Here is a 20,526-nt window from a genome sequence, read left to right as displayed (position 1 = left end):
GTTAACTGTTGGTTGCCTCATGGATTGTGGGTGTGGTTGACCCTATTATGGGTGTGTCTTAGCAGATTGGGGGTATGGTGTAAAATGCCCCGATTTCTCACCTGGAATGGCTGAGAGGTATGAATATGGCAGCTTGCCGCTCTTGAAAAAAGGGAACATCCAGAGTTTTATTTTCTGGGAAACCAGACTTTTCTGAATTAAAAAAAAAAATAATTAAATGACAACTATGCGTTTATGGTCTTATCTTGCCGCCAATGAGAAAGCAATGCGATACATTTTCCACACGTGTCATTACACAGCTAGACAAACAAGGACAGCAGAATTTTATATGACCATAAGTGTTTAATAATCGTTTTGTCCCTGCTGATCCGCTTCAATTATCTGAGAGAGCCCCTGTGCTGAACATATTGCCAATTACATCTATGACCCTTTAGAGGTAGTGTCAAGGATACCATTCTGTGAACACGTATTAATACTAGGGATGTGCAGGCTCGGATAGGTTCGGACAAAAGTCCAGGAATGATGATGTTCGTCCATGTAAGATGACGTTTAGCCTCTTTCTGAGTTCCGTTTTTTTGGAGGGAAAAATCCGAACTCAATGTGCAAACTCGAACCTATCCGAGCCTGCACATCCCTAATTAATACACTGTAGCACACACCTCTGAAATGTCAGTGATCTCTACAGGTTTCATTGGGGGAACCCATGGAAAGCATGGGATCTGTAATTAGACTCATAATGTGGCATGGTATACCATGGAAATACCATGGAAGTACCCACAAGATGTTTAATTTGTCAACAAGCCTGTGAATTCTATTAATGTTGCTTAACAGAGAAAATGTGAGCTACTGGAGCTTTCATCAGGGCACGAAGAACAATATGTGGGATTGGCATATAGAATATGTTTTATTAATTTATGAAACATATGCATAAAGGGCTGTTTCACATAGAGTACTTATCACCTATGGACAACATTCGGAGCACCATCAATGCATTGATCTGGTACATTGTTGCATAGACTGGATCTTTGCCTGTGTTGACAAAATGATGTTGCACTTTTGCTTATCTATAAATATATGGAACCAATTTATCAATGATTTTTATCATACGCAACAAGTTTTAAAACTCGTTGCGTATGATAATGGTGCTCCAGCCAATCAGCTCCCAACTGTCATCTGTTTGTAAAATTACAGTTGGGAGCTGATTGGCTTAAGCATTATTTATCATACGCAACAAGTCTTAAAACTCATTGAATATGATAAAAAAAAAATTGATAAGTGGGCCCTTATATAGCTTATAAATGAGAGTGTCTGTTTGTTTGTTTGTTTCTTTGTTTGTCTGATGAGATAAACTCTGAAAGAACTAAACCGATTGTGATGTGGTTTTCACAATTTGTGTAAGTAACTTTCCCAGGCAGGTTTTAGGGAATCAGTATGTAATACCGCTGGCCGCACGACCGGTGGTTCTAATCCCGACAGCGGTAGCCTGGCAGGGGTAAAGATCGTTAATTTCGGCAAGTATCGCTAACCTAACTCCCTACCCTAACCCTCCTTTAGGGGTGCTTAACCCTAACCTCCCCCCCCCAAGTGCCTAACCCTAGCCTCCTTCTAAGTGCCTAAACCTAACCCCCACTTCCCCGTAGTCACTAATTCTCGTGGGGGGTGCCTAACCCTCCCCCCCCCCCCCGCAGCTGTCCGTGCTCAGCTTACCTTCGTTCGGTATGCCGGGCGTCGGGCTCCCGGAGTAAGTCTAATGACAGGCGTCGGGATTTCGACGCCTGTCATTAGTACCTTGCTGGGATTAGACAGTTGGGAAGCCGGCGGTCGGCATTTTGACCGTCGGCTTCCTGACTGCATCCCGGTTTTAGGCTAAGGATCATCACGATTGGTCATCAGGGGCCTGTGGGCAGGGCTCCGCGGGGAGGGGTCCACTGCACTGCTCTCGGCAGGTCTAAATTATTTTCAGCCCTATTCTCCAAAGAGGAGCTTTTGCTGTGAGCAGTGAGCCGAGTCCAGAGCCTGCAGTAAAGAGGGCAGCTTCCACCTGAGGAGACCCATTACAAAAGCGCTGGTGTACCTGCTGTTCAGGGACCAGTGCGTTGATCAGTGGAGATCCCTGTCAATTGGGGAGCCTGCAGCACTGTCCTCAGTGATGAAAACACCAGAGGCCAGTCACTGAAGAGAACAGAGGGGCCGGCTCAGTAAAAGTCCCTAGAGGTGGTTCCTGTGCAGGAGGCGTGGCTCAGTACAAGGGAGCTGGTGTCCAATTGGCAGAGATCACCAGAGTGCAGCCCACTGTGGGAGGGAGCCGGCTGCCTAGGGAGAGACAGATCACCGACTTCCACCCGAGCGGAGCCGGGTACTACAGCTAGTCTCTAATAAATAGTGACTAGTGAGAGTGGGGCATTCAAGTTGAGGTGAACTGTGAAGTACAGAACGATACAATCATAAGCTATTACAGGGAAAAAAAATAGTTCTCCTAAATATGAAAACATTACTTGTAGCACTAAAATAAAACACTTTGAGGCACAGATCTTCGAAACCTGACTCTGTCCCAGAAATCCTGCAATCCATAGGAACCAATGAGATGTTTGGTTTCCTTTTTAAAAACAGATAACAGCTGTAATCTAACTGGTTAATTAGGGCAAGACCACCTTTCCTGCATAGTTACCTTGGAATTCTATTATATAATCCAACTAAAATGCTTGTCTATGACATATGCAGCGCGAGTTGGATGGGAGCACGCACTTGCACCATCAACCATTGCTGTAAATGATAAAGCAAAATGTAATAATGCCCATACACGTAATGTCATGTTCTACTTCTGGCCGCCATGGCTGATCTGCATCACCAGCAAGCTGCCCTTTAATAGTGTTTGATGGCCCAACACAGGGGGACCCCACTGCCTGGCTATCTCCCCCATGCTGCACGGATGTGTCAGAAAGGACTGACCAGCAATACCCTAGCTGGAGGTATAAAAGGGGGAGGTGCGAAAACAGATGGAGAGAGAAAGGGGGGAGCTGGAGGTGTAAACGGGGAGGTGTGAAAAGAGGGGTGGGGAGGGGGTGAGAAAGAAAATAAGGAGGAGAGAAGGAAAGGGAAGAAGAAGGAGGGATAGAAAAGGGAGAAAAAGTGAGTAAAGAGGGGAATAGAGAGGGAGAAAGAGATAAAAAGTGGGAGAGAAAAGAGAGACAAAATAGTTGGCCAGAGGAAGAAGAACCTAGAAATCCCATGCAGATCTCGATTTTTAAGCATTTTGTGTACTTGTGACTGACTAGTCCAAAAGACTAGTAGTTTTTATAAAACCTTTGGGGGCCTATTCATGATGTTAATTATTGGGGTCCGAACGGACCCCGATAATTAACACCCTAATTTGCCGCGGCCACCGGAGCAATTCATCATTGCTCCGGCGCGGTGGCAGCTGATGTGAATCAGCTGCCCCCGCAAGCGGCTTCACTGCTCCTTTTTGAAAACGGTGAGCATGCGTGACCTACAGGTCACGCATGCGCACAAGAGCCCCGACTTCCGGCGGAAGGAGCCGGACAGGGGCGGAGGGATCCGAAAGGATCCCTTCTCGCAAGCCGGACCAGAGCGGGCGGCGGAGAACAAGCGAGGGTATTCGCCATCTGAAGATGGCGAATGCCCCCGCAGTCAAGCTCCGAAAATATAATATTTTCGAAGCTTGATAAATTCTGTCCCCATACTAGTGTACGGGGACAGCGGGCTAATCCGAAAACAGAAGGTAAGTAGGAGATATCTGTGATATCTCCTGCTTCACCTTCTTAATGAATGGCCCGAATACTTAATTTTAACAATTGCAGGTGAAAATGTGCTTTTTCACCTGCTTTTGTCAAAATTAAGTGATGATGAATAGGCCCCTTGGTGTCTTATCCCACAAAATAGTCAATACCTAGTCTATTGCTCCCATCCTGTATTTTGCACGCTATTACAAATAACAGGACTGTTCTGAAACATTACAACCAATTAATGCAAAGTAATTTCACTTGTTATTACACACGCTTTCAAATAAAGTGCATAATAGTCCCGCGAGGCATATTCTATGCAAAGAGACCCCGTACAGGGCTAAAGAGTAATTTACCTTGAAGGTAAAATATTGTCTCACAATTTAAATATTTGCATAATGCTATATAAATGAAAAAAATCAACGTTGCTGTAAAAGATTAAGGTCAAGTTGCTTTAATATTAAACCTAACGCTAAGTCGGCTGTTCTGTTAGCTGGATACTGATGTGCAATATGGGAGAAATAAAATAAAACACGTAAAAAATAACCTACCCCTCTATAAATTGTCTACAATTCATTAGTACAGAGCTTCAGATATTTATTTATGTCACGGTTAAGACAACAATAACCTTATCGGGTTTCCAGAACAAAAGGTAGATGCTTTATTTTAATCTATAACAGAGACAGTGGAAACAGGTCTTATTAATTAAAATTGTTTTTCAGCATCAATTCTACACAACATTTTCCACAATAAAATAAATCTGCAATCTGAAGCAGACTATCACTAAGACAATACAGCACGATGGAACCAAAATTAGCGGTTCAAAGACAAATATGGATATAGAGATAAGAGCAAAGGAGGTCTTAATGTTGCATTGTATCATCCTAAAACCCCAGGGTAATCTCTTCCTTTTGTTCAGATCAGTGCCAACATCTGGAGCTAAATTTCCTATTTTGTACAGAAAATACAACAGCACCTCAATACAGGAGTCTGTACAGATTATGCGGGCTCTAATCTCCACTGAAGATACTTGTATCAGGTCCTTAACATTTAATTTATCCATCATTTATTGACTTGAGAATATACAAGGGCTGAATACATTTGCATCCAAATTTGGCAGCTATGTACAGTATGTGTCCACTATGTTTTGCAAAATGGGGCTACTTATTGCTTGGTTTCAGTAGTGTACTGGTCGTTGGTCAGCAAATAAACCCGCAGGGGCAGATGTACTAAGCTCTGGAAAGTGATAAAGTACCAAACAATCAGCTCCTAACTGTAATTTTTCAAACACAGTCTGTAAAATGACAGTTACGAGCTGAGTGGCTGGTAGTTCATCACTTTCCAGAGCTTAGCAAACAAACAGTACACTCATATTTTTTGTAAGACTCTGCAAGTGAAAGAGTTAAGCTCAAGATTCATGTAAGGTGTGTTCGGTTACATTATAAATGCTTCCAGGCCACATCCGGAAGAGTCTGCTTTTAAATTAGGCCTTCTAGATCGCCCCAAACCAGAGGGAACAGAAGATTTTTTAATATGGCTGAGAGAACCAATCATATAGAAAAATGCAGACGTTATACAATGCCACGGAATGCTCTTGCCTGAACGGCAGAGGGTGTACCCAATTGTGGGTATTATTATGCATGGCAGTTTATATGACTCTTAATCTGTCCTGGGGGGTCTGTGCTACAGTGAGTTATTTCTGGTACTCCGGGCATGTCAATCCCTGACAAGCTGAGAAACACAGTGCCTACAGGCAGGCTGATGGATGTTTTACTGAAGGCATATCCTGGCCCAGATAACAGGCCGGCCATTGGTAGACCTAGCAAGTCTAACAGCATAAATAAATTATACTCTGCATAAGAAACTTGACTGTTTGCTCTAAAGTATGTTATTTTAAACATTGACAACTGTGGAAAACATTGAAACTTATCCATAAAACACAATAGTGATTGACAGATCGGCTGCCCCAGATGTGTTGCATCAGGAAGATTCATTCAGCCACTCTGCTGCTTAGATGGATAATGGATATGCGATGTCACATAGAAACTGATTAAAATCAGCCAGGAGGAAAATGAGAATAGCAAATAGTGTATGTATATATATATATACATACATACATTTACATGTGACCTTAAGTGTCCCAAGTCCTATGATAACTATACCACACGACAGAATGAACTGTCCATCATCCGAAGCAAAGTCCAGACCGGAACTTGGGGGGTGGGGTGGGTGGTTATGTATTAAACCTTCTTAATGAGACAAATGGAGAAGTTGGCCATTGCAGCTAATCAGCTTCTAACTATGAGCTTGATAAATGAAAGCTACAAGCTGATTGGTTCCTATGGGGAATTTATTCACTTGTCCTGTTTAAAAAGCATAATACATCTCCCCCCATGGTAACATCGGAACTTTGAACCTCTGTTTTGTGGGGCAAAATTTGGCCACAATGTAGTAAATATTAAGAGTGGGGCAGTTATTCCGGAAAGATCTGAAAGGCACCTAATTAATCACCAATGCACATCTTTTTTTACATCTATTAAACATGGAAAAAATATATAAGCGGTAACAACATAAGTAGAAAATAAGTAGAAAATATGAACCGTAACCACTAAGTTTATTTCTTATTTCTTCATTATTACCACAAGTATTTAAAACTTCATCCAGAAATACTTAAGCCCTAAACCGCAGTGGTTCTCAAACTCGGTCCTCAGGACCCCACACAGTTCACGTTTTTCAGGTCACCCAGCAGGTGCACAGGTGTATTCATTACTCACTGACACATTTTAAAAGATCCACAGGTGGAGCTAATTTATTTCACTTGTGATTCTGTGAGGAGACATGGAAAACATGCCCTTTTTGGGGTCCTGAGGACCGAGTTTGAGAACCTGTGGCCTACTGGATGAAATAATCTCTGCAAAACGGACGTTTCCAGATCATTTCTGGAGGTCATGCGGTACAAGAACATCTATCTCCTTACTGTAAGGCTATAAATACACAAGAGCATAACAGGGCTCTATTAGGTCACATGCAGGAAGCTGTAAAGAATGCTTAGGGCACAAGTTATCTTTACTGCTTATTACATTGTGCCAGTTTTTCTATTGAAAGCCCAGATCAGAAACTAACGCATTTCACATTCATTTGATAAACATTTAATGCATTCTGATTTTCTTCAATTTTTTTGGTATCCATCCATTTAAACAATTCAAGGGCAGTTGGTTAAAAATTTTACAATGTTCAAACTAGTTTAATTTATTTAACTGGTGGTATTTCTGTGCCAAATAATAAAGCTATGTGCCCCACTAGGCGGCTTGCATGATTCTCAAATAAGGATGATTATCCAATAGTATTAAACTATACACCAGTGACAACGTATGCCATGTGTGCTGATGTGATCAGGGCAGGAGGTGTCCAAAAACCCACCCACAATGCAACCACACCTGAATATACCATTGGGTGTGGGATCAATGGAACCAACGACCCATTCACAACTTTACTAGCCTAAAAAAAAAATACTAGGAGAATAATGTGTTTTGACCCCTATGGGTATGGAATCTAATTCTTTGACTTTTGCTGTAAATAGTGGAATTAACGTAATGTTTCCTCACATTTTCCTCTTTTCAAGTAGAGATTTGCATAGTTATCACTGCACTTTGTACCCAGAGCCATTAACTAAAAAGGGTAATATGTAAACGGCATGCTTTGTCTGGTGATGATGGGCGTGGCTTATACTGGGCAGTGTACTGTGATGAGCTGTGATGAGGGGCAGTGACCACCACAGCTAAGGACCTCTGAGATGATGCCATTGTGAACCACACAACATTGTAAATGCAATGAAAGATTCTATTACAGTTGAACTTGCCCATTTGTCTACAACGTTCGGCCCCAGTATCCTGTCAATGATTCCATAGTGAGATTTGTAATGTATACATACACAATAAGTAAATAAATGAGGGGGTCTATTTAAGAAGAATAGGCTGTTAATTACAGTGGTACAAAATAGAAATGTATCTAAGAGGATTACAGTGGTACACATAGGCATCAGAACGGGGGTGGGGGTACGGGGCTGCTCACCCCTCCCCCCAAAAATGTGAAACGTGGCTGTGGACCGACAAGGGCTGTGATTCATGGCAATAGGCTGCACTGCTCCTGCATTTCATGGAGAAGGAGGTGTAATATGCGGTCTAAGACCTCCTTGCAGTTGGAATGTTTTTATTGTCCCCCCCCTGCCAAACATAAAATTGTTAAAACGCTCCTGGTGGTACTGGTACCTTGGAGAGAGATAGACTGGATGAAGATAAAGTGTCAACCAATCAGTTCCTAACTGTCATGTTACAGGCTGTGTTTGAAAAATGACAGTAGCAGATTGGTTGGTATTTTATCTCCGACCACTTTCTCTCTCTCCAAGGCTTAGTACATAGCCCCCAAAGTCATTTAGAACGTTCAGTGCAAAATCCAAGAGCTAGCGTCTTACAACTAAGTTGATCTGTAAAAAGTAAACATGAATAGTTAATGTGGATATCATAAACATTCTAGATGTTGTGTATTTCAGCCTTTATTTACCATGTAGAGATTAACAAATGCAATAAAGTAATTATTGACAAAGGCTGTGTACTAAACTGATTAATATTTTGGACTCTCAAGCCCATCTCTTGTCAGGGGATGTAAGCGTGTAAAGTCGCTGACGGATGCACTGGTCTGCCTGAGTTCTGTGCTGACATTAAAGATTAAAGAGACCCTTAGGAACGGAGCTCTCTCTATAAATCATACATGGCTTCTCACCTGGCATGCATTGTACAGCAGTTGGTGCTCAAACTTCTTAATCCCCAAGATCTGTTGGAACATTTCGTAGAGTTGCTCCTTGCTGAGAATAAGCTCCGAGGCTGCACTTGCCGTCATCCTGGCTTGTTGCTTGCGGGGATCCTCTTCTCCCCGGTAAATGGCATCGAATTTAGCCATCCAGGAGCTCAGGACAGTCTCCTTGCTGAGGCCATCGATTTCCGGGAGACTCCTCACCCTCTTTTCTATGTGCTTTTTGAAAACCTCCCGAGAGTCATTGGCAGAGCAGCCTCCGCTCTGAACCATTCTGGCTACACGGTCGCTCTTCAGGAAAACCTATAATTGCATGTAACAATACATTATTGCATGGAACAGCTTTGAGTTTCTCGCAGAATTTTAATTCAGAAGTGTGTTGGAGCTATTACAATCAAGGATAGTACAAGAAATTGCATTTAATTTTTATTTCAAGTCCATAAACCCACTCTGGCAATTCATGCCCGGCGCACTAAGGGTGCCTACACACTAGACGACTCGCAAAAGATGCGATGTCGTCAGCGATTTCCCTTGAACTCCCACTGAAACTCCCCTGCACTCCCAGACAAACGATATCTTGCATAAACTGTCCAATCTGACAAACGATTTTACCAATGACCTTAATCTTGTTAACGAGATTGGCAGATCTTGCCTGATGTAGGCAAGATCTGAAGATACAATGTACGACCTACGGGTAAGCGCATCGTGATCGTGATTGGACATATTTTACACGATTTGTCATTCGAAATTGGGAAAATCGTGTAAAATATCGTCTAGTGTGTACGCACCTTAACAAAACACATCAACTGTCTTTAATATTACATGGCATGTATTTCTGTATATGATCATTTGTCCTAAAAATTATTTTACTTCTACCAAAAATGTTGCTTTCGCCAAACTAACAAAACTGTGGGAAGTAATGCCGGAACCCCTAAGGTTCTGCATAATTTAGCCTGGCCAACGTTGCTGTCAGATACCAGAAGGGGGGCTGTGTTGGTTCTTAATCATAGGTCTGCTAACTGGGATTAAGGGGTAGGCTGGTAGCTGAACTTCTGTTGTTGTTGTTTTTAGTTTTTGTCCTGGGCGTAATTTTAAAAGAGAATGGAAACCATTATATTTTTTATATAAAACATTGCAGAGCTTTCAAAAACTTTGTAAATGAGGCATGGCAGCTTCCAATCCATTTGAATAGCGTCCAAGGTCTTTTCATCTTTTATACATTAGACCTTGTTTTCTATTTCCTCAGCTCCCGCTATTTGTCTTTGTATTCCATTAACATGGACTGTATACAAACAAGGTCAGTACTTCAAAGCTTTACATTACACAGAAGGGGGACGTGCTGGGTGGTAGAAAAGGATAAACATAAAAGTCAAGGTAACAAAGCATCAAAGAAGTGTAAAATATAACTGTCATCTTGCTCTAGACACAATCTGTTGCCTAGTTAAAAAAAAAAGAGAACAAAAATAATCTTAATATGACTTGCTAAAAAAATAAATAATAATAAAAAAATAAATATATATATATATATATAATATATGTATATGTATATATATATATATATATACATATATATATATATATATATATAATTTTATATAGGCTTTAAATTGGCAGGTGCAAATGGGACATTCAGAACTTCACAACCAACAATTAATTAAGCTTTATCCAGCGAAAAAAAAAACAGTTCTGCCTGTTGATTCACTTCAATATTGCAGGTGGTGATTCTCAGAACTATTTTCAGATCTCATTTTTATTTTTTTTCACAGGAAATGGAACATTCTACCCTGGAAATTGCAACATTTCAACTGCGGGAATGTACAATTGTGAAAAAATACCCCAACAATAAATTATGTACTATTATGATGATTATTATTATTATTAGTAATAATAATATTATTACATTATATAAGTACATTATATAAAATATACAATTCTACCATATTTTATATATAAATTCTCTATAAATTATTTTTTATTATTATTATTATTATTATTATTATTATTATTATTATTATTATTATTATATTAAATACCCCATTAATAAAAAATTTTTGGGGAAAAAATATATATATATATATGTTTAAACTTTTTTCCAATTACGTGAAATTTTCCTTGTCATAGGAATTTTTAATTCTGGTCCTACTGCTAGACTCAACATATATCAGAGGCATCACTTAAATAAAAGGGCTGTATAGAAAAGTTGTCATGCGTGTCATAGAGGAGCAAGTTATTCCTAGACACCTCTCAATGACCTCCGACACCTGACATTTCCGGTTGTTTACTAACATTGATCAAAGGCGCAAAAGATAAGCAAAGAACACAGCAACCAAAAAGACACTTGCATTTAATTGCCTGTTGCATTATAACTTTATATCCTATATAGACATGAGAGCCTGCATAACAAGTGTTTTAGAATAAATACTCCATATTTTGAAACCTATACATATTTATTAGTCAATGTGAAAAACAATATATTAATTGCTCTTTAAGACATTTTTTGATAATAAAGACTGAAATAAGGGCATAGCCAGAAGTTGGTAGGCCCCAAGCAAAATTTTGAAGGGCCCCCACCCCAATGCTTTTAGACAAACTCCTCTCTCTGCAGTGGTGTTCATTTGCCCCATAATAGTGCCCTACTTAACGCTGTAATTAAGTTGAGGACTACACTTTGACAGTGCCAGGCTCAATAAAAAGCACAGCTGTGTCTGTGAGGGTGAAATATAGGCGTAGGAGATTGATCATAGTGTGAAACTTTACTAAGAGGGAGAAACAGGGACTGCCATCTATATGAGCACTGATGAGTCCCCCTTTTTAAGCCAGGCAATAAACTGGACCTAATTGCTTAGCAGGTAATTTCGGGAACTTGGTAGACAACTGTATGACCTGGGTCTGGGGCTCCCTAAGCCTCTGGAGCCCTCAGCAATGGCACCACTTGCACCTACTATAGTTACACCTATGATCTGAAGCAATAGTACATCTATCATTGGTGCAGGGGGAGCAATGCACGTGGATACCTGCAGGGCCAGCACTTGCATTAGGCAGCTGCTTAAGGGCGCCGGGGCCTGAGGGAGCGGCCCACTGAGACTGCCTAGGAGAAAAATGAAGGATGCCTCTGACCAGGGATTGGTAACCTGCGTGCCTATTCAGGGTAACATCTGGTGACGGCAGGAAAGGATCTTTGAGATCTGTTCCATTCCTCCATTAACTACCGCCCCTCTCCCTTCCAACTGGCTCAAGGGGACATCTGTGGGATGGCGTGCCTAGGTCAGGTGTGCTCCACACCATGACCTGCCACTGTCACCTGGTAACCAGGGCCTCTCTACTCCTCCTCCGGGGACAGCCGATTCCACCAGGACCCACTACACGTTAAGATGACTGCATGGATGGATTTGCGGCAACACAGCTTCACCAAGTACTCTAATCGGTCACTGGGCTCCTCCATCCACGCAGCTCTCCAGGCAGCGCCGTCACCATCAGGAGACCCGCGAACAGCAGCGAGCTCCTGAGCAGCACCATAAGGGCTCAGGTGAGTGTGACAGCTCTGGCGACACCAAACGCTTCCTTTAACGGCATGGAGCCTGGCCTGGTGGGGGCACTGCTGAGACTGTGCAATGTGGTCACCCAAGGATGGTGTGTGTGTATGTGCCTGGTACCGAGTACTGCTGTCACTATTGATGAAATGCACTGCGCACCGCTGCTGCCTTATATCCCCCCTGCGCACACAGTGACTCTCCGCTCTCCTACCACACCGATGTCCTCCATCGCCACCCTACCTCTTACCCAGGCTTCTAACTTTCGAATGCATAATTAGATATCTATCCCAGGCATGACTGATATCACTCCGGCTCACATGCATAGTCAGCTGCTCATATGCATAGCTAGGTAAGGTTCTGACCACGGAAATGTCTCCACTTTTCTGTTCTAACCAACTGCCCAGTGCATCTGTTCTTCTTCTGCTTATTTCATTACATTTCTCTATATGACAGTGGCAGCTGTTGAGCTTCTAAGATGCCACCTCCTCACTTTCACTTGAGGGGCTGGAAAGCGGGTATTGGTGAGAGTGGGTGGGAGACAGTAGGTTGATATTTTGCCTAGGATGCCGAGAAACCTTGCACAAGCCCTGGATCAAGGGGGGCCCCATACACACTCCCTGCATCCTAAACAGAGGCCACGGTGTGCCTGCGGCAGGACCCCTCTTTTTATGTCTGGCAACAGCGTCATATATGCGGAAAGATGGCAACGGTGTCGAACTCTTGCACTGTGCCTTTACTATCTTCTGCGCACGTGCCGTCTTCTGAAATTATCACACAGAATATGCCACCACGGACAGAGACGGGAGAAAGGGGGCGGTGTCGGGGCACTGCATGGAGGGGGGAAAGGCACTGCAACCGGGCTCTCCAGGCTTTGCTCCGCCTCTGGTCTGAAGGTCGTATAATCATTAAGGTATTAACAGGGAAGTCAATTGTGATGTATTTATCTGATTCCCAGCAAATACCCACTGTTGTATTCATTATTGAAAATGCTCTTCTGAAACTCTACAGGTTCCCATGTTGCAGATTAAATATTCACAGCACAGTCTGATAAGTATAAAGGCATCTTAGGTGAGGTGGAACAGCAGGAACAGCATGAGAATATCTAAGAACTGTTTCCCAGTAATGCTGCAACCATCAGTCGTTACTACTGTATGCAGATAACCTTTACATGAACAATGTGAGATATGCTCACTTTATTATTCATGTAGGAACAGAATCCCAAAGCAGATTTAACATTTACTGTGAACAAATAAGAACACAGCACTAGATTAATTCTGCAATTACTGAGATACGGTCAAACATTTCATTATGAGTAAAAGCATTGGTGCTTTAAAAGGCAAGATATTAACAAAACAATAGGTGACATTTAAATGGTGCACAAAACAAAAAAAGCGCTGTAACCAATAGCAACATTTTCTTTCATCTACTAACATGTATTACAAAACTGACAGGTACACTCTAATTGGTTGTTCTCTTGCACAGTAGCCGGCTATCATACATGTCCCAAATTTACGTAGCGATATCAGTTCCCCAAATTTACGTATATGTATAATATCAGTGTTGAATCTGCCTGAGGAAGTGGCCAGGTGTCGTGAAACGCGTTGCTGCAAATTTTCGTGAGAATTACATTTTTCTTTTATGCTTTATTTTTATGCCTGATTGTTAACTTGTGACGCTGTGTTTTTAAATTATTTTAAATTGTTTGTATTTTTATTTTTTTTATTACAGGTTAAGTCTCCCATATCTAAAATGCTTGGGACCAGGGGTATTTTGGATATCGCAATATTCCGTTGTTTGGAATATGTGTATACTATAAAGAAATATCTTGGGAATGGGACCCAAATCTAAACACAGAATGCATTTATGTTCTATATGCACCTTATACACACAGTCTGCAGGTAATTTCATACAATGTTTTTAATAATTTTGTGTATCAAAAAAAGTTTGTGTATATACATGAAATTCTTTTGTTTCATAGACACCTTATACACATAGTCTGAAAGTTATTTTATACAATATTTTAATAATTTTGTGCTTTAAACAAAGTTTATGTACATTGAACCATCAGAAAGCAAAGGTTTCACTTTCTCAGTCATGCTAAAAATATTCCGTATTTCTGAATATTCCGTATTTCTGAATATTTGGATATGGGAGACTCAACCTGTATTATTCCTCTAACCATTGATGTCTACAATAGTGAAAACGATTTTGTTATTTTAAAATTTTGTTTATCCATGACAATAGTGATGCCTTTAATCTAACTAATAAATAATTTTCTTATTGATTATCTATTCTTTGTTGTGTCATCCCTTATTTTCCAAATGCGACCCATATTTCATTTTTGGGAAAAAGGGTTTTTGACCACTTATATCGTAAGTGTTATCACTAGCTCTAACAGTGCTATATTGCTCAGCTCCCATTTATTGAGAGTAAGGGACTAGTTTTGTATAACGTAAGTGTCATAATGACGTTTTGACCTATATAGTGCCCTTTTCAGCACCCGAGATACTGTTTTTAATGTAAGGAGAAAAATATAAAATGTGTTCATGAAGAACAAAGTCATTGTTGGGCTTCATGTTTTCCCCATTGGTATGGTTACATTGAATCCATGTAGTCCTATATTCTTGCCAGGTACCATCTCTCTCACTATTAATTTCTGGAGAAGGCTGGCTGCAAAGAATAAAGAAAGAAACATTCTTCATGGCATCCCTCACCTCATAGTAACTCTGCACAGCATTCATGAACGCCTCATCCGCCACAATCTGCGTCTCTCCATTGAAAAATGCTTGGAAACGATCTTTCACTGTCTGTAGCTGCTGTTTACTGATCTGTGAGAGAGATGAGAAACAGAATAAAACGTTACTATAGAACACAATTACGGAGCTCTCTGGTTAAATCTTCCCCCATACCCCTCAGAATGCCACCTTCCCTTAGCACCACTATCTTGGAACAAAAGTTATATACTGTTATACTGCTTGTGTATCCACTATAGGTCACCCTCTTTATAACATCACTCTCCGGATAAGATCATTTTATGCTATGTCTTTAGCTGTACCAGCAATTATTATTACTGTTGTTTAATATGTTTAAATGGTTAATTATGGCATTTTTTTATAACAAGACAATTTGTCATAATATATAGTAAAGAACAAGGATTATTTAAAACATTGGAGTTGAGAGTTTGAGAAAGCTAAGCATCATTTCTCTGCAGTACTAGTATATAATGCTTGTCAGCTACATAACCATGCATTATATATTTACTTTCAATAAATATTTTCAAAGTAACATATTGCAGTATTGAGAAGAAATTAATTCATCTGCATTAGGTCTGTTTGATTGTTGTAAACAACAGCAGTTCTGCATAGTTGCCAAATGTTCCAAATTTCAAGGACATTAAATATTTGTCCTTGGATATGTTTTTCACTGTAAATGACCCTATTTTTCAGAAATGACCATGCACTTCTACTAACATGCAAGGCCATCAGCAAGGCTACACCAGCAAACATCACTTCACTAATATCAAAATATCTCCCAACTCGCCCCTTCACACTGTAGAATGCCGTCCCACGGATTATTGTAGACTCCACACCTACAAGCCTTCTCTGAAAACTCACCTCTTCAAACAAGCTTATCAAATTCCTCAGCGTCTCTTAACCTCCCTAGGCTATTCTACCCGATTACCGACCTTGTATTCTTCTCTAACTCTATTATGTACCACCTCTCCACACAGTTCACACAAAAATTACATGTGTTCTCTTTCTAAACTCAACCCTTTGACCCTATACCAACATTGCTGTGACTGAATCCATATAGCCCACAAATCATTTTGTTACACTTGTAAAATTGTGGCTAGACCACTGGTTCCCAAACTTTCTTGAATCACGGCGCACTAGAATTTCAGTATCTTTTTCACAGCACCCTAGGCCACAAGTTTCTTATTAAAAAAAAAAAAAGTGAAACAACTGTTAAATGATGTCCTCCTTACGTTCAGTTAAGTTAAGTGGTGTTGGTGGACAGGATTGTGTTTGGCCACTTATTTTATGTTTGGTAGCCACCAGCACTGGATTTGCCTGTCACATTAACCATAAATAATTTGATTTGGTTCTGTACCACCAACCTGTGGCACCCCTGCAAGTGCCTCAAGGCACCCCAGGGTGCCATGCACACAGTTTGGGAACCACTGGGCTAGTCCGATAAGCAATATATAACACTCAACCACACATTATTCTATAGATTTTTAAGCTTGTGAGCAAGGCGCTCTTTTCTTTCAATGTAGCTGTTAGTGCCCAAATGAAGAGATGGGAGGTTTCCACAGCGCTACACCTAGTGGGAACTATTCAAATGAAATCGGTATGTAATGCCGGCAGCTACATACCGACAGTGGTAGGCCGACGGGTTGGAATCCTGACAGCAGCAGGTGAGTATTCTAACCCACCCCTCCCCCCCCAACCCTCCCTTAGGGGTGCCTAACCCTAACCTCCTCCCCTAGTGCCTAACCCTAACCTCCCCCCGTTAGTGCCTAAACCTAACCCCCCCTCCCCGCACCCTAAACCTAACCCTCCTGGGGAGTGCCTATCCCTAACCCCCCAGTAGTGGTGCCTAACCCTAACCCGCCCTTTCCCTACCATAACCCTCCCGCAGGGGTGCCTAACCCTAAGTCCCCCCGGGGGTCCCTAAAGCTAACCATTCCCACCCCCACGGCTACATGCTTGGGATTTAGTAGTGGGGCTAATGATAGGCGTTGCGATATCAGCAGGCGGGAAAGCGCCCGCCGGTATCCTGACTACATCCCATTCAAATATGTAAAAACATTGTAAGTAGACGTGTATCCAGAATGCCTACTATGTATATATAAACAGATCTGACAGTAAAATGTAGTGAGCTTCCACCTATGATGCTAGTAGGTTCTACGTTAACAGCTTTTATGAAACAAAACACAATCTAATGCAGAAATAACTAAAATACTCAATTTAATACTAATAACAATTAATCTAATTTGGTCATTCTCGCTAGTTTATCTAATTTATTAATAAATAGTCAATAAATATTTATTAATGAGGAGAATAATCAAGACCAATGGACGTGTCATTTTGGCAAATGTAGTGACCATTGTTCTTTCGAAATTCAGAACTAATCCATGTAATGTTTGCATCACTCCACATAGGAATTTTGCAGGTTTCTCTGACGGAAGTTAGGTTTAAGAGTTCCGCCAGCAGATCAATTGTATGAATTGAAGCTGCTGTATTTATTAATCTTGCATTGCTTTGCTGTGTCAGTCCTATCCTTACTGCCACCCCAACCACACCTCAGAGCAGAATTAATGGAGCATCATTGTCTCAGCTCGATTTACAGACTATTGTTTTGTGTGGAATTTCAGAGAAAGTACGAAATGAACGTTCCACAGAACAATATTCAAAGATTGTATCACCTGAGGGAATTGGCTTGTTCCACTATAATATACAAGTCATGCAGCATTCCTCTGAAACTTGGCTCATCTGTTATTGCCAGTAACATGCTTAAAATCACTTGCTTAAAAAGTCTCTGGTAATTATATTCAATATTTGGGCCTTTTTTCAGGGGGGGGGGGGGTTGGCGAAAGGAGTGGTTGGGAATTATCCAATTGTCTGTAACAGTTCCAGTAGTAATTGATTATTTCTTATAAAGTATACGCCCAACATTTAGCCTCCAATTTGCCAAACACCTCCCTCAGCTTTCCCACAATGCACACTTTTGGGACACACTCTGACAATTTTGAGGTAAGCAAATCCGTACTTTCCCGCCAAAATTGGGACAGTTGGGAGGTACATATAAAGTGTACCATGGATGGGAAAATGTATGAAAAAAAAAAGATACCGGTACTCAGCAAAGAGGCACTGCTTCTCACCTAAGGTTACAAGTTGACACAAGATTTAGGGGCTTATGTAAGAAGGTGCACGTTATATGAAGCAGTGTTATTTTGGCCATTTTGGTTGCAGATTTAAAGGAGCAATAATTTAAAAGGCAAAACCAACCTCATTTTGTCTTTTAAATTATTGCCACTTTATATCCGAAGCCGAGATCAACCAAATCTGCGTCACTTTACACAACTCGCATCCTATTACATAAACCCCTTAGTCTCCAGACCCTATTTTTATTAAATTCTGAAATAGTTTACTGACTTCTTACTGTTCCCGGAACCAGTTATAAAACTTAAAAATTATGCAAAAAAAAAAAAAATGCCACTACAGCTGATGCAGCCAATGAATTTGTTAGGAACTAAGGACATCATTAAGGCAGCCGCTTGAAGCACAAATTAGGTGACAGATACACTATGAGCGATTTGTTCCTTTTTACCATTTAGATGACAGAACTCTTTCAAAAAATCCCAACATGAAGTATTCATGAGTTTCCCCAGCGTCTGCATTCAAAATATTCTCTTCATGTAGATTATCTGCCTTTATTTACAGCACCTGGTACTTTCTTTTAAGAAACAAGAGATCAGTGACTGCACAAAGGAATGGAAAATAAGTTTCCAGGTCCTAGATCTCACAATTCCACATTACAGGCAGAAAAATTCTGTCTGCAACTCTATTGTAAATCTGCAGTTGTGTCTGTCACTGCGGCTTACAAATGTGCACCTAGGATGTTTCGAATATTTGTGTTGGGATGCAATCGGGAAGCCGGCTGACATTATACCGTCAGCCGGCTTCCTGACTGTCATATCCCGGCGAGGGTGAAATGCCCGGCGTCTAGATGTAGACACCGCTCATTTCACCGACGCCGGGAGACTGGCGCCCGGCATCCCGATCGAAGGGATGCGGGGAGCCGCGAGTGGACAGCCGCGGGGGGGAGGAGGGTTAGATTAAGGACACCCGGGGGGGACTTAGGTTTAGGCTAGGGGGAGGGAGGGTTAGGCACCCCCAGGGAAGGTTAGGGTTAGGCACCCCCCCCGGGGAACTTAGGTTTAGGCAGCGGGGAAGGGGGGGTTAGGTTTAGGCACTTAGAGGGGGGATTAGGGCTAGGCACTTGGGGGGGTGGTTAGGGTTAGGCACCCCTAAGGGAGGGTTAGGGGGGTAGGTTAGTAAATACTTACCTAGGGACGATCAGGATTTCCAGCGCTCTCGGGCTGCCGCTGCTGGGATCTGTTCCAGTGTCGGGCTGCCGCTGCCGAGAATCGAACCGATTCCTTATCGTTTAGTGAATGGTACAGTGCAAATCAAAAACCAATGTTCTGATGCAAACCATAGTAAAGCATCTATTTAATCTACTAATGTATTAAATGTATAAAATAAAAGTGTTTAGATTTTGCTTGTGCCTTCTTGACCACTTTCTGGTGCATATGTAGTGATACACCCCCATTGCCCCTGGCCCTGTGCCCTGTTGCCCCTGGCTGGCTCTCCAGGGTGTGGGCAATACCTGAGAAGGGGGATAAGAGCCACACATATAAATACAGGTACAGACATATGCAGCAACAGTTCTTGTTGAGTAATTTGGGTGCCAGACCTTCTCTTATAAAAATATACCTCTTTATTACTCTCCTATGTCTACAAATGACTTTCAGAATAAGAATATGGTTACCGCAAGCTTCCCCTCTACCTCCTGCTCATAGACTTGGCGAGTCATATGACAATCTTATGGATATAGTTACATTACATCACACTCCTCTCCACCAGCACAGTCTTAAAGGACAGCTATAATAAATGCTTTGCACCTTACACATACTGTACAGGTCCACCGGACCTTACGCTGGCTGGTGCATGTAGTTCTCCAGCTCATTTCTCACTGCTCTCATCTCTGCAGTTTTAATGGAAGACAAACCCATGCAGTATCTGCAATAGGCAGAAGTATTTAAGGATTTAGAGGGGTGTTATTACCAATACCATCCTATAGAGGGTGTTATATAACCTTAAATTCTTGAGCTGTATGAATAACCAGTACAATTATTGGGAGACTATTCCATGGATCCAGTGTCAGAACTACAGGGATTACATAGCACGGAGATATGTGGGTTGACAGAACACACATTCTCAAAAGATGACCCTGCTTTACTATTATGAAATTAGAAATTTTTCTATGGGCCCCTGCAGACCAATCTTTTTTTTTTTTATATACAGTATTTTTTTTTTATTGAAACACCATGAAGTCAACATATACATAATGTAACTGTTAACATAGCATCTGAACACTGAATAAAATCAACAATTATATCAATTTACATTTTGTGTTAATGTTATTTATACAATTTACGTATAACACAAGAGAATAAACACAGATATTCAGATATTCCAGTAATACAAAAAGGTCTCCGTTAAGACCAGGAACTTGCCAAATATAAAACAATGCTATTTGTTGTTCTGCAGACCCATCTTAAACCATGATATTAAGTGTCAAGGAGTCATGCCGTCCATTTTCCATTAGTGCCCCCTATTATGACCATCTAGCAAAGTGGTTTGAGTTGCAACTAT

The 20,526-nt window shown here is 41.2% G+C and overlaps 1 protein-coding gene across 20 annotated transcripts in view; it reads right to left on the bottom strand.

Moving 5' to 3' along the window:
• Positions 1–20,526, bottom strand: part of CADPS (calcium dependent secretion activator) — a 489,445-nt gene that overhangs the window by 325,129 nt on the left and 143,790 nt on the right. For all 20 annotated transcript variants that reach the window (XM_088473424.1, XM_088473427.1, XM_088473407.1 and 17 more), the window contains exons 2-3: positions 14,797–14,910; positions 8,520–8,852 (exon numbers count right to left, since the gene is read on the bottom strand). In XM_088473424.1, the coding sequence (XP_088329550.1) occupies positions 8,520–8,852; positions 14,797–14,910 (447 nt within the window). The remainder of the gene's footprint in view (positions 1–8,519; positions 8,853–14,796; positions 14,911–20,526) is intronic.

The sequence above is a fragment of the Taudactylus pleione genome, unplaced genomic scaffold, assembly GCF_031769625.1.
Source record: "Taudactylus pleione unplaced genomic scaffold, aTauple2 ptg000135l, whole genome shotgun sequence".
In the NCBI taxonomy this organism is placed as follows: Eukaryota; Metazoa; Chordata; class Amphibia; order Anura; family Myobatrachidae; genus Taudactylus; species Taudactylus pleione.
Note: the sequence above shows the minus strand (reverse complement) of the source record. Positions and strands in the feature narration are given on the sequence as shown.